The sequence below is a fragment of the Oncorhynchus nerka genome, linkage group LG6 (genome assembly GCF_034236695.1).
Source record: "Oncorhynchus nerka isolate Pitt River linkage group LG6, Oner_Uvic_2.0, whole genome shotgun sequence".
In the NCBI taxonomy this organism is placed as follows: domain Eukaryota; kingdom Metazoa; phylum Chordata; class Actinopteri; order Salmoniformes; family Salmonidae; genus Oncorhynchus; species Oncorhynchus nerka.
In genome coordinates this window covers 1,897,744-1,912,554 of record NC_088401.1, presented here as the reverse complement: position 1 = coordinate 1,912,554, position 14,811 = coordinate 1,897,744, and the positions used below count along the sequence as shown (strand labels likewise).

The window sequence follows — 14,811 nt, the reverse complement described above, 5'->3', positions numbered from 1 at the left end:
CATAATGCATTTTGGGATCCATCCCTGTAGACATAATGCATTTTGGGATCCATCCCTGTAGACATAATGCATTTTGGGATCCACCCCTGTAGACATAATGCATTTTGGGATCCACCCCTGTAGACATAATGGGGATCCATCCCTGTAGACATAATGTATTTTGGGATCCATCCCTGTAGACATAATGTATTTTGGGATCCATCCCTGTAGACATAATGTATTTTGGGATCCATCCCTGTAGACATAATGTATTTTGGGATCCATCCCTGTAGACATAATGTATTTTGGGATCCACCCCTGTAGACATAATGTATTTTGGGATCCATCCCTGTAGACATAATGTATTTTGGGATCCATCCCTGTAGACATAATGTATTTTGGGATCCATCCCTGTAGACATAATGCATTTTGGGATCCATCCCTGTAGACATAATGTATTTTGGGATCCATCCCTGTAGACATAATGTATTTTGGGATCCATCCCTGTAGACATAATGTATTTTGGGATCCATCCCTGTAGACATAATGTATTTTGGGATCCATCCCTGTAGACATAATGTATTTTGGGATCCACCCCTGTAGACATAATGTATTTTGGGATCCATCCCTGTAGACATAATGTATTTTGGGATCCATCCCTGTAGACATAATGTATTTTGGGATCCATCCCTGTAGACATAATGTATTTTGGGATCCATCCCTGTAGACATAATGTATTTTGGGATCCACCCCTGTAGACATAATGCATTTTGGGATCCACCCCTGTAGACATAATGTATTTTGGGATCCATCCCTGTAGACATAATGTATTTTGGGATCCATCCCTGTAGACATAATGTATTTTGGGATCCATCCCTGTAGACATAATGTATTTTCCATCCCTGTAGGGGGATCCATCCCTGTAGACATAATGTATTTTGGGATCCATCCCTGTAGACATAATGTATTTTGGGATCCACCCCTGTAGACATAATGCATTTTGGGATCCATCCCTGTAGACATAATGTATTTTGGGATCCATCCCTGTAGACATAATGTATTTTGGGATCCATCCCTGTAGACATAATGTATTTTGGGATCCATCCCTGTAGACATAATGTATTTTGGGATCCATCCCTGTAGACATAATGTATTTTGGGATCCATCCCTGTAGACATAATGTATTTTGGGATCCATCCCTGTAGACATAATGTATTTTGGGATCCATCCCTGTAAACGTCATTTATTATGGGATCCACCCCTGTACACGTCATTTATTATGGGATCCACCCCTGTGAACGTCATTTATTATGGGATCCACCCCTGTGAACGTCATTTATTATGGGATCCACCCCTGTGAACGTCATTTATTATGGGATCCACCCCTGTGAACGTCATTTATTATGGGATCCACCCCTGTTAACGCATTTATTTATTATTTATTATGGGATCCACCCCTGTAAACGTCATTTATTATGGGATCCACCCCTGTTAACGTCATTTATTATGGGATCCACCCCTGTAAACGTCATTTATTATGGGATCCACCCCTGTTAACGTCATTTATTATGGGATCCATCCCTGTAAACGTAATTTATTATGGGATCCACCCCTGTGAACGTCATTTATTATGGGATCCACCCCTGTTAACGTCATTTATTTTGGGATCCACCCCTGTTAACGTCATTTATTTTGGGATCCACCCCTGTGAACGTAATTTATTATGGGATCCACCCCTGTGAACGTCATTTATTATGGGATCCACCCCTGTTAACGTCATTTATTTTGGGATCCACCCCTTGTGAACGTCATTTATTTTGGGATCCACCCCTGTAAAGGTCATTTATTTTGGGATCCACCCCTGTACACGACGTGGCAGGTTAGGAGAGCTGACGTGGCAGGCTAGGAGAACTGACGTGGCAGGTTAGGAGACCTGACGTGGCAGGCTAGGAGAACTGACGTGGCAGGTTAGGAGAACTGACGTGGCAGGCTAGGACAACTGACGTGGCAGGCTAGGACAACTGACGTGGCAGGAGAACTGACGTGGCAGGCTAGGACAACTGACGTGGCAGGCTAGGACAACTGACGTGGCAGGCTAGGACAACTGACGTGGCAGGAGAACTGACGTGGCAGGAGAACTGACGTGGCAGGCTAGGAGAACTGACGTGGCAGGCTAGGAGAACTGACGTGGCAGGCTAGGAGAACTGACGTGGCAGGCTAGGACAACTGACGTGGCAGGCTAGGACAACTGACGTGGCAGGCTAGGAGAACTGACGTGGCAGGCTAGGAGAACTGACGTGGCAGGCTAGGAGAACTGACGTGGCAGGAGAACTGACGTGGCAGGAGAACTGACGTGGCAGGAGAACTGACGTGGCAGGCTAGGAGAACTGACGTGGCAGGCTAGGACAACTGACGTGGCAGGCTAGGAGAACTGACGTGGCAGGCTAGGACAACTGACGTGGCAGGCTAGGACAACTAACGTGGCAGGCTAGGACAACTGACGTGGCAGGAGAACTGACGTGGCAGGTTAGGACAACTGACGTGGCAGGCTAGGACAACTGACGTGGCAGGTTAGGACAACTGACGTGGCAGGAGAACTGACGTGGCAGGTTAGGACAACTGACGTGGCAGGCTAGGACAACTGACGTGGCAGGAGAACTGACGTGGCAGGCTAGGAGAACTGACGTGGCAGGTTAGGACAACTGACGTGGCAGGTTAGGACAACTGACGTGGCAGGCTAGGACAACTGACGTGGCAGGTTAGGAGAACTGACGTGGCAGGTTAGGACAACTGACGTGGCAGGTTCTGACGTGGCAGGTTAGGAGAACTGACGTGGCAGGTTAGGACAACTGACGTGGCAGGTTAGGAGAACTGACGTGGCAGGTTAGGACAACTGACGTGGCAGGTTAGGAGAACTGACATGGCAGGTTAGGACAACTGACGTGGCAGGTTAGGAGAACTGACGTGGCAGGAGAACTGACGTGGCAGGCTAGGAGAACTGACGTGGCAGGTTAGGAGAACTGACGTGGCAGGCTAGGAGAACTGACGTGGCAGGCTAGGAGAACTGACGTGGCAGGTTAGGAGAACTGACGTGGCAGGCTAGGAGAACTGACGTGGCAGGTTAGGAGAACTGACGTGCAGGCTAGGACAACTGACGTGGCAGGCTAGGAGAACTGACGTGGCAGGCTAGGAGAACTGACGTGGCAGGTTAGGAGAACTGACGTGGCAGGCTAGGAGAACTGACGTGGCAGGTTAGGACAACTGACGTGGCAGGTTAGGACAACTGACGTGGCAGGTTAGGACAACTGACATGGCAGGCTAGGAGAACTGACGTGGCAGGTTAGGAGAACTGACGTGGCAGGTTAGGAGAACTGACGTGGCAGGCTAGGAGAACTGACGTGGCAGGTTAGGAGAACTGACGTGGCAGGCTAGGAGAACTGATGTGGCAGGCTAGGACAACTGATGTGGCAGGAGAACTGACGTGGCAGGTTAGGACAACTGACGTGGCTGGCTAGGAGAACTGACGTGGCAGGCTAGGAGAACTGACGTGGCAGGCTAGGAGAACTGACGTGGCAGGCTAGGAGAACTGACGTGGCAGGCTAGGAGAACTGACGTGGCAGGTTAGGAGAACTGACGTGGCTGGCTAGGAGAACTGACGTGGCTGGCTAGGAGAACTGACGTGGCAGGCTAGGACAACTGACGTGGCTGGCTAGGAGAACTGACGTGGCAGGCTAGGAGAACTGACGTGGCAGGTTAGGAGAACTGACGTGGCAGGAGAACTGACGTGGCAGGTTAGGAGAACTGACGTGGCAGGTTAGGAGAACTGACGTGGCAGGTTAGTACAACTGACGTGGCAGGTTAGGACAACTGACGTGGCAGGTTAGGACAACTGACGTGGCAGGTTAGGACAACTGACGTGGCAGGTTAGGACAACTGACGTGGCAGGAGAACTGACGTGGCAGGCTAGGAGAACTGACGTGGCAGGTTAGGACAACTGACGTGGCAGGTTAGGAGAACTGACGTGGCAGGCTAGAACAACTGACGTGGCAGGTTAGGAGAACTGACGTGGCAGGTTAGGAGAACTGACGTGGCAGGTTAGGAGAACTGACATGGCAGGTTAGGAGAACTGACGTGGCAGGTTAGGACAACTGACCTGGCAGGTTAGGAGAACTGACGTGGCAGGCTAGGAGAACTGACGTGGCAGGTTAGGACAACTGACGTGGCAGGCTAGGACAACTGACGTGGCAGGAGAACTGACGTGGCAGGCTAGAGAACTGACGTGGCAGGTTAGGACAACTGACGTGGCAGGCTAGAACAACTGACGTGGCAGGTTAGGAGAACTGACTTGGCAGGTTAGGAGAACTGACGTGGCAGGTTAGGAGAACTGACGTGGCAGGTTAGGACAACTGACGTGGCAGGTTAGGAGAACTGACGTGGCAGGTTAGGACAACTGACGTGGCAGGTTAGGACAACTGACGTGGCAGGTTAGGAGAACTGACGTGGCAGGAGAACTGACGTGGCAGGCTAGGAGAACTGACGTGGCAGGTTAGGACAACTGACGTGGCAGGTTAGGAGAACTGACGTGGCAGGTTAGGACAACTGACGTGGCAGGTTAGGAGAACTGACATGGCAGGTTAGGAGAACTGACGTGGCAGGTTAGGACAACTGACCTGGCAGGTTAGGAGAACTGACGTGGCAGGCTAGGAGAACTGACGTGGCAGGTTAGGACAACTGACGTGGCAGGCTAGGACAACTGACGTGGCAGGAGAACTGACGTGGCAGGCTAGAGAACTGACGTGGCAGGTTAGGACAACTGACGTGGCAGGTTAGGACAACTGACGTGGCAGGCTAGAACAACTGACGTGGCAGGTTAGGAGAACTGACTTGGCAGGTTAGGACAACTGACGTGGCAGGTTAGGAGAACTGACATGGCAGGCTAGGACAACTGACGTGGCAGGTTAGGAGAGCTGACGTGGCAGGTTAGGAGAACTGACGTGGCAGGTTAGGAGAACTGACGTGGCAGGCTAGGAGAACTGACGTGGCAGGTTAGGAGAGCTGACGTGGCAGGCTAGGAGAACTGACGTGGCAGGCTAGGAGAACTGACGTGGCAGGCTAGGAGAACTGACGTGGCAGGCTAGGACAACTGACGTGGCAGGCTAGGAGAGCTGACGTGGCAGGCTAGGAGAACTGACGTGGCAGGTTAGGAGAACTGACGTGGCAGGTTAGGATAAGGAGCGTAGGCGTCTATATCACATAGCTCATGTCTAGTTCCTCTCAGGTGAGACCAACATGATGGACAAGGCAACCTGAATTGTGACTCACAAGTTAACATGATAAACTACCAATATAACATTGATTGGGATAAGTCCCAGCAATAGACTAGTCGCCTCCTGCTCCCGTGAGCCGGTTTACTTACTTTATTATACACAATATTACTCTCTTTAAACATCTATCTCGTTATTTGGGTTATGTCTCCTGTCAGGTGACATCCAGTCAGCTCAGCAGTTCCTGGATTTCTGTCTGGAGAGAGACCCGACCATCGCTGAGGTCCACCTGCTGCAGGCCAGGATACACCTCCATGAGGGAGAATACAACCTCTGCTTTCAGTGTCTGGAGACCGGAGTCAGCCACAACTTCCAGGTAAACTAGTGTAGAGACCCGACCAGAGTCAGTCACAACTTCCAGGTAAACTAGTGTAGAGACCAGAGTCAGTCACAACTTCCAGGTAAACTAGTGTAGAGACCAGACCAGAGTCAGTCACAACTTCCAGGTAAACTAGTGTAGAGACCAGACCAGAGTCAGTCACAACTTCCAGGTAAACTAGTGTAGAGACCAGAGTCAGTCACAACTTCCAGGTAAACTAGTGTAGAGACCAGAGTCAGCCACAACTTCCAGGTAAACTAGTGTAGAGACCAGAGTCAGCCACAACTTCCAGGTAAACTAGTGTAGAGACCAGACCAGAGTCAGCCACAACTTCCCGGTAAACTAGTGTAGAGACCAGAGTCAGCCACAACTTCCAGGTAAACTAGTGTAGAGACCAGAGTCAGTCACAACTTCCAGGTAAACTAGTGTAGAGACCAGAGTCAGTCACAACTTCCAGGTAAACTAGTGTAGAGACCAGACCAGAGTCAGTCACAACTTCCAGGTAAACTAGTGTAGAGACCAGAGTCAGTCACAACATCCAGGTAAACTAGTGTAGAGACCAGAGTCAGTCACAACTTCCAGGTAAACTAGTGTAGAGACCAGACCAGAGTCAGCCACAACTTCCAGGTAAACTAGTGTAGAGACCAGACCAGAGTCAGCCACAACTTCCAGGTAAACTAGTGTAGAGACCAGACCAGAGTCAGTCACAACTTCCAGGTAAATTAGTGTAGAGACCAGAGTCAGTCACAACTTCCAGGTAAACTAGTGTAGAGACCAGAGTCAGTCACAACTTCCAGGTAAACTAGTGTAGAGACCAGAGTCAGTCACAACTTCCAGGTAAACTAGTGTAGAGACCAGACCAGAGTCAGCCACAACTTCCAGGTAAACTAGTGTAGAGACCAGACCAGAGTCAGTCACAACTTCCAGGTAAACTAGTGTAGAGACCAGAGTCAGTCACAACTTCCAGGTAAACTAGTGTAGAGACCAGAGTCAGCCACAACTTCCAGGTAAACTAGTGTAGAGACCAGACCAGAGTCAGTCACAACTTCCAGGTAAACTAGTATAGAGTCCAGACCAGAGTCAGTCACAACTTCCAGGTAAACTAGTGTAGAGACCAGACCAGAGTCAGTCACAACTTCCAGGTAAACTAGTGTAGAGACCAGACCAGAGTCAGTCACAACTTCCAGGTAAACTAGTGTAGAGACCAGACCAGAGTCAGTCACAACTTCCAGGTAAACTAGTATAGAGTCCAGACCAGAGTCAGTCACAACTTCCAGGTAAACTAGTGTAGAGACCAGACCAGAGTCAGCCACAACTTCCAGGTAAACTAGTGTAGAGACCAGACCAGAGTCAGCCACAACTTCCAGGTAAATAGATGGGTACTTTCACTGTAGGAGGATTGATTGTGTTACATAAAGCTGTACATTAAGAATTAAGTGTATCCAGCATCACCCCTCCCCTTCTCTCTTTCCATCCCTCCCCCTTTCTCTTTCTCCCTCTCTCCCTCTCTCCATCCCTCCACCTCTCCCTCTTTCCATCCCTCCCTCTCTCCCTCTTTCCATCCCTCCCCCTCTCTCTTTCTCCCTCTCTCCCTCTTTCCATCCCTCCCTCTCTCCCTCTTTCCATCCCTCTCCCTCTCTCCCCCTCTCCATCCATCCCTCCCTCTCTCTTTCTCACTCTCTCTCTTCCCATCCCTCCACCTGTCCCTTTTTCCATCCCTCCCTCTCTCCCTCTTTCCATCCCTCCACCTCTCCCTCTTTCCATCCCTCCCTCTCTCTCTTTCCTCTCTCCCTCTTTCCATCCCTCCCTCTCTCCCTCTTTCCATCCCTCCCTCTCTCCCTCTTTCCATCCCTCCACCTCTCTCTTTTTCCATCCCTCCCCCTCTCTCTTTCACCCTCTCTCCCTCTTTCCATCCCTCCCTCTCTCCCCCTCTCCATCCATCCCTCCCTCTCTCTCTTTCTCACTCTCTCTCTTTCCATCCCTCCACCTGTCCCTTTTTCCATCCCTCCCTCTCTCCCTCTTTCCATCCCTCCACCTCTCCCTCTTTCCATCCCTCCCCCTCTCTCTTTCACCCTCTCTCCCTCTTTCCATCCCTCTTTCCATCCCTCTCCCTCTCTCCCCCTCTCCATCCATCCCTCCCTCTCTCTCTTTCTCACTCTCTCTCTTTCCATCCCTCCACCTGTCCCTTTTTCCATCCCTCCCTCTCTCCCTCTTTCCATCCCTCCACCTCTCCCTCTTTCCATCCCTCCCCCTCTCTCTTTCACCCTCTCTCCCTCTTTCCATCCCTCCCTCTCTCCCTCTTTCCATCCCTCCCTCTCTCCCTCTTTCCATCCCTCCACCTCTCTCTCTTTCCATCCCTCCCCCTCTCTTTCACCCTCTCTCCCTCTTTCCATCCCTCCCTCTCTCCCTCTTTCCATCCCTCCCTCTCTCCCCTTTCCATCCCTCCACCTCTCTCTCTTTCCATCCCTCCCTCTTTCCATCCCTCCACCTCTCTCTCTTTCCATCCCTCCCTCTTTCCATCCCTCCACCTCTCCCTCTTTCCATCCCTCCACCTCTCCCTCTTTCCATCCCTCCACCTCTCCCTCTTTCCATCCCTCCACCTCTCTCTCTTTCCATCCCTCCCTCCCCCTCTCTCTTTCTCCCTCTCTCCCTCTTTCCATCCCTCCACCTCTCTCCACCCCTCCCTAGGTGCTAGATTTCCCCCAGTACCACCAACTCAAAGCCCGTGCATTGCGGGGTGTTGGAGAGCTGGAGGAGGCTATCAAGTCCCTGAAGGTGGCGATGGGGATCCAAGCAGTGAGTGGGAGAGAGGCCCACGTCAGCAACAGTGTACGTGTGTCTGTGTTCCTGGAGCTGGCTGAGGCACTGAGACTACACGGAGAACCGGTACACTACATTTATACATTGATTGATTGACTGATTGGTTGATTGATTACTACTTTGCTTATGGTAGTCCGTCATGTCCCATAATTACTTCCTTCCCCTTCTACCTATATTGATGGCTTTTACTTTGGCTATAGAGTCCAATGCTCTAGTCACATGTTCAGTTTTGGTTAGTTTGTGGAAGTGCATTTTCTGACCTCATGCAATCCTGTAACACTTCCATGGCTGTGACCCACACTTCTCATCTTCTGCACTTCTTACTAGCAGAGCTAGTGCCATGTAGACAGTGCAGTGTGTGTCTATAAACCCCTTCCATCCCTCCTCCTCTCCTGCCAGGATGAGTCGACCATGGTGCTGCAGGACGCTATCGTGGCGTTCGCTGGTACCCCAGAGGAGATCTGTGTGACAATAGCTAACGTGGACATGGCCTTGGCTAAAGATGACCTGGACACAGCCCTCAGCGTCCTCAGAGGCATCACACCGGACCAGGTTGTGAAGACACTGTTCCGTTCTTTCTAACTGAATGGGCAATAGAGAACATCTTCCTTTTCTTCTTGTTCTCTTCAGACCCACTATGCAGCGGCCAAGGAGAAGATGGCCCTCATATACCTGCAGAAACGCAAAGACAAGAAGCTGTACATAGCCTGCTATAGGGAGATCAGAGACGAACTACCCGGGCCTCAGTCCTCTATCCTTCTGGGGGACGCCTACATCAATGTACAAGAGGTAAAACAAGAGCTGCTCATCTGTAACTCAGTAGGTAGATCTTGGTCCTCTGTAACTCAGTAGGTGGATCTTGGTCCTCTGTAACTCAGTAGGTAGATCTTGGTCCTCTGTAACTCAGTAGGTAGATAATGGATCTTGGTCCTCTGTAACTCAGTAGGTAGATCATGGATCTTGGTCCTCTGTAACTCAGTAGGTAGATCATGGATCTTGGTCCTCTGTAACTCAGTAGGTAGATCATGGATCTTGGTCCTCTGTAACTCAGTAGGTAGATCTTGGTCCTCTGTAACTCAGTAGGTAGATCATGGATCTTGGTCCTCTGTAACTCAGTAGGTAGATCTTGGTCCTCTGTAACTCAGTAGGTGGAACTTGGTCCTCTGTAACTCAGTAGGTAGATCTTGGTCCTCTGTAACTCAGTAGGTAGATCATGGATCTTGGTCCTCTGTAACTCAGTAGGTGGAACTTGGTCCTCTGTAACTCAGTAGGTAGATCTTGGTCCTCTGTAACTCAGTAGGTAGATCTTGGTCCTCTGTAACTCAGTAGGTAGATCTTGGTCCTCTGTAACTCAGTAGGTAGATCTTGGTCCTCTGTAACTCAGTAGGTAGATCTTGGTCCTCTGTAACTCAGTAGGTAGATCTTGGTCCTCTGTAACTCAGTAGGTAGATCTTGGTCCTCTGTAACTCAGTAGGTAGATCTTGGTCCTCTGTAACTCAGTAGGTAGATCATGGATCTTGGTCCTCTGTAACTCAGTAGGTAGATCATGGATCTTGGTCCTCTGTAACTCAGTAGGTAGATCATGGATCTTGGTCCTCTGTAACTCAGTAGGTAGATCTTGGTCCTCTGTAACTCAGTAGGTAGATCTTGGTCCTCTGTAACTCAGTAGGTAGATCTTGGTCCTCTGTAACTCAGTAGGTAGATCTTGGATCTTGGTCCTCTGTAACTCAGTAGGTAGATCTTGGATCTTGGTCCTCTGTAACTCAGTAGGTAGATCTTGGTCCTCTGTAACTCAGTAGGTAGATCTTGGTCTTGGTCCTCTGTAACTCAGTAGGTAGATCATGGATCTTGGTCCTCTGTAACTCAGTAGGTAGATCATGGATCTTGGTCCTCTGTAACTCAGTAGGTAGATCTTGGTCCTCTGTAACTCAGTAGGTAGATCTTGGTCCTCTGTAACTCAGTAGGTAGATCATGGATCTTGGTCCTCTGTAACTCAGTAGGTAGATCTTGGTCCTCTGTAACTCAGTAGGTAGATCTTGGTCCTCTGTAACTCAGTAGGTAGATCATGGATCTTGGTCCTCTGTAACTCAGTAGGTAGATCATGGATCTTGGTCCTCTGTAACTCAGTAGGTAGATCTTGGATCTTGGTCCTCTGTAACTCAGTAGGTAGATCTTGGTCCTCTGTAACTCAGTAGGTAGATCATGGATCTTGGTCCTCTGTAACTCAGTAGGTAGATCATGGATCTTGGTCCTCTGTAACTCAGTAGGTAGATCTTGGTCCTCTGTAACTCAGTAGGTAGATCTTGGATCTTGGTCCTCTGTAACTCAGTAGGTAGATCTTGGATCTTGGTCCTGTAACTCAGTAGGTAGATCTGGATCTTGGTCCTCTGTAACTCAGTAGGTAGATCTGTATCTTGGTCCTCTGTAACTCAGTAGGTAGATCTTGGTCCTCTGTAACTCAGTAGGTAGATCTTGGATCTTGTCCTCTGTAACTCAGTAGGTAGATCATGGATCTTGGTCCTCTGTAACTCAGTAGGTAGATCTTGGTCCTCTGTAACTCAGTAGGTAGATCTTGGTCTTGGTCCTCTGTAACTCAGTAGGTAGATCTTCTTGGTCCTCTGTAACTCAGTAGGTAGATCTTGGTCCTCTGTAACTCAGTAGGTAGATCTTGGTCTTGGTCTCTGTAACTCAGTAGGTAGATCTTGGTCCTCTGTAACTCAGTAGGTAGATCATGGATCTTGGTCCTCTGTAACTCAGTAGGTAGATCTTAGATCTTGGTCCTCTGTAACTCAGTAGGTAGATCATGGATCTTGGTCCTCTGTAACTCAGTAGGTAGATCTTGGTCCTCTGTAACTCAGTAGGTAGATCTTGGTCCTCTGTAACTCAGTAGGTAGATCTTGGTCCTCTGTAACTCAGTCCTCTGTAACTCAGTAGGTAGATCTTGGTCCTCTGTAACTCAGTAGGTAGATCTTGGTCCTCTGTAACTCAGTAGGTAGATCTTGGATCTTGGTCCTCTGTAACTCAGTAGGTAGATCATGGATCTTGGTCCTCTGTAACTCAGTAGGTAGATCTTGGTCCTCTGTAACTCAGTAGGTAGATCTTGGTCCTCTGTAACTCAGTAGGTAGATCTTGGATCTTGGTCCTCTGTAACTCAGTAGGTAGATCTTGGTCCTCTGTAACTCAGTAGGTAGATCTTGGATCTTGGTCCTCTGTAACTCAGTAGGTAGATCATGGATCTTGGTCCTCTGTAACTCAGTAGGTAGATCTTGGTCCTCTGTAACTCAGTAGGTAGATCATGGATCTTGGTCCTCTGTAACTCAGTAGGTAGATCTTAGATCTTGGTCCTCTGTAACTCAGTAGGTAGATCATGGATCTTGGTCCTCTGTAACTCAGTAGGTAGATCTTGGTCCTCTGTAACTGGGTAGATCTTGGTCCTCTGTAACTCAGTAGGTAGATCTTGGTCCTCTGTAACTCAGTAGGTAGATCTTGGTCCTCTGTAACTCAGTAGGTAGATCATGGATCTTGGTCCTCTGTAACTCAGTAGGTAGATCTTGGTCCTCTGTAACTCAGTAGGTAGATCATGGTCCTCTGTAACTCAGTAGGTAGATCATGGATCTTGGTCCTCTGTAACTCAGTAGGTAGATCTTGGTCCTCTGTAACTCAGTAGGTAGATCTTGGTCCTCTGTAACTCAGTAGGTAGATCTTGGTCCTCTGTAACTCAGTAGGTAGATCATCTTGGTCCTCTGTAACTCAGTAGGTAGATCAGGATCTTGGTCCTCTGTAACTCAGTAGGTAGATCTTGGTCCTCTGTAACTCAGTAGGTAGATCTTAGATCTTGGTCCTCTGTAACTCAGTAGGTAGATCTTGGTCCTCTGTAACTCAGTAGGTAGATCTTGGATCTTGGTCCTCTGTAACTCAGTAGGTAGATCATGGATCTTGGTCCTCTGTAACTCAGTAGGTAGATCATGGATCTTGGTCCTCTGTAACTCAGTAGGTAGATCTTGGTCCTCTGTAACTCAGTAGGTAGATCATGGATCTTGGTCCTCTGTAACTCAGTAGGTAGATCATGGATCTTGGTCCTCTGTAACTCAGTAGGTAGATCTTGGTCCTCTGTAACTCAGTAGGTAGATCTTGGTCCTCTGTAACTCAGTAGGTAGATCTTGGTCCTCTGTAACTCAGTAGGTAGATCATGGATCTTGGTCCTCTGTAACTCAGTAGGTAGATCATGGATCTTGGTCCTCTGTAACTCAGTAGGTAGATCTTGGATCTTGGTCCTCTGTAACTCAGTAGGTAGATCATGGATCTTGGTCCTCTGTAACTCAGTAGGTAGATCTTGGTCCTCTGTAACTCAGTAGGTAGATCTTGGTCCTCTGTAACTCAGTAGGTAGATCTTGGTCCTCTGTAACTCAGTAGGTAGATCTTGGTCCTCTGTAACTCAGTAGGTAGATCTTGGTCCTCTGTAACTCAGTAGGTAGATCTTGGTCTTGGTCCTCTGTAACTCAGTAGGTAGATCTTGATCTTGGTCCTCTGTAACTCAGTAGGTAGATCATGGATCTTGGTCCTCTGTAACTCAGTAGGTAGATCTTGGATCTTGGTCCTCTGTAACTCAGTAGGTAGATATTGGATCTTGGTCCTCTGTAACTCAGTAGGTAGATCATGGATCTTGGTCCTCTGTAACTCAGTAGGTAGATCTTGGTCCTCTGGTCCTCTGTAACTCAGTAGGTAGGTATCTTGGTCCTCTGTAACTCAGTAGGTAGATCTTGGTCCTCTGTCCTCTGTAACTCAGTAGGTAGATCATGGATCTTGGTCCTCTGTAACTCAGTAGGTAGATCTGGATCTTGGTCCTCTGTAACTCAGTAGGTAGATCTTGGTCCTCTGTAACTCAGTAGGTAGATCTTGGATCTTGGTCCTCTGTAACTCAGTAGGTAGATCATGGATCTTGGTCCTCTGTAACTCAGTAGGTAGATCTGGATCTTGGTCCTCTGTAACTCAGTAGGTAGATCTTGGTCCTCTGTAACTCAGTAGGTAGATCTTGGTCCTCTGTAACTCAGTAGGTAGATCTTGGTCCTCTGTAACTCAGTAGGTAGATCTTGGTCCTCTGTAACTCAGTAGGTAGATCTTGGTCCTCTGTAACTCAGTAGGTAGATCATGGATCTTGGTCCTCTGTAACTCAGTAGGTAGATCATGGATCTTGGTCCTCTGTAACTCAGTAGGTAGATCTTGGATCTTGGTCCTCTGTAACTCAGTAGGTAGATCTTGGTCCTCTGTAACTCAGTAGGTAGATCTGGATCTTGGTCCTCTGTAACTCAGTAGGTAGATCTTGGTCCTCTGTAACTCAGTAGGTAGATCTTGGTCTTGGTCCTCTGTAACTCAGTAGGTAGATCTTGGTCCCTCTGTAACTCAGTAGGTAGATCTTCTTGGTCCTCTGTAACTCAGTAGGTAGATCTTGGTCCTCTGTAACTCAGTAGGTAGATCTTGGATCTTGGTCCTCTGTAACTCAGTAGGTAGATCATGGATCTTGGTCCTCTGTAACTCAGTAGGTAGATCATGGATCTTGGTCCTCTGTAACTCAGTAGGTAGATCTTGGTCCTCTGTAACTCAGTAGGTAGATCTGGATCTTGGTCCTCTGTAACTCAGTAGGTAGATCATGGATCTTGGTCCTCTGTAACTCAGTAGGTAGATCTTGGTCCTCTGTAACTCAGTAGGTAGATCTTGGTCCTCTGTAACTCAGTAGGTAGATCATGGATCTTGGTCCTCTGTAACTCAGTAGGTAGATCATTCTTGGTCCTCTGTAACTCAGTAGGTAGATCTTGGTCCTCTGTAACTCAGTAGGTAGATCATGGTCCTCTGTAACTCAGTAGGTAGATCTTGGATCTTGGTCCTCTGTAACTCAGTAGGTAGATCTTGGATCTTGGTCCTCTGTAACTCAGTAGGTAGATCTTGGATCTTGGTCCTCTGTAACTCAGTAGGTAGATCATGGATCTTGGTCCTCTGTAACTCAGTAGGTAGATCATGGATCTTGGTCCTCTGTAACTCAGTAGGTAGATCTTGGTCCTCTGTAACTCAGTAGGTAGATCTTGGATCTTGGTCCTCTGTAACTCAGTAGGTAGATCATGGATCTTGGTCCTCTGTAACTCAGTAGGTAGATCATGGATCTTGGTCCTCTGTAACTCAGTAGGTAGATCTTGGTCCTCTGTAACTCAGTAGGTAGATCTTGGATCTTGGTCCTCTGTAACTCAGTAGGTAGATCATGGATCTTGGTCCTCTGTAACTCAGTAGGTAGATCATGGATCTTGGTCCTCTGTAACTCAGTAGGTAGATCTTGGTCCTCTGTAACTCAGTAGGTAGATCTTGGTCCTCTGTAACTCA

General features: G+C 48.4%; 1 protein-coding gene across 4 annotated transcripts in view; it reads left to right on the top strand.

Annotated features, from left to right (window-relative positions):
* The window catches only part of LOC115123702 (tetratricopeptide repeat protein 21B-like), a 147,804-nt gene that overhangs the window by 27,101 nt on the left and 105,892 nt on the right, over nucleotides 1–14,811 (top strand). For all 4 annotated transcript variants that reach the window (XM_065019213.1, XM_065019211.1, XM_065019212.1 and 1 more), the window contains exons 13-16: nucleotides 5,462–5,619; nucleotides 8,311–8,508; nucleotides 8,842–8,994; nucleotides 9,073–9,231. In XM_065019213.1, coding sequence (XP_064875285.1) covers nucleotides 5,462–5,619; nucleotides 8,311–8,508; nucleotides 8,842–8,994; nucleotides 9,073–9,231 — 668 coding nt within the window. The remainder of the gene's footprint in view (nucleotides 1–5,461; nucleotides 5,620–8,310; nucleotides 8,509–8,841; nucleotides 8,995–9,072; nucleotides 9,232–14,811) is intronic.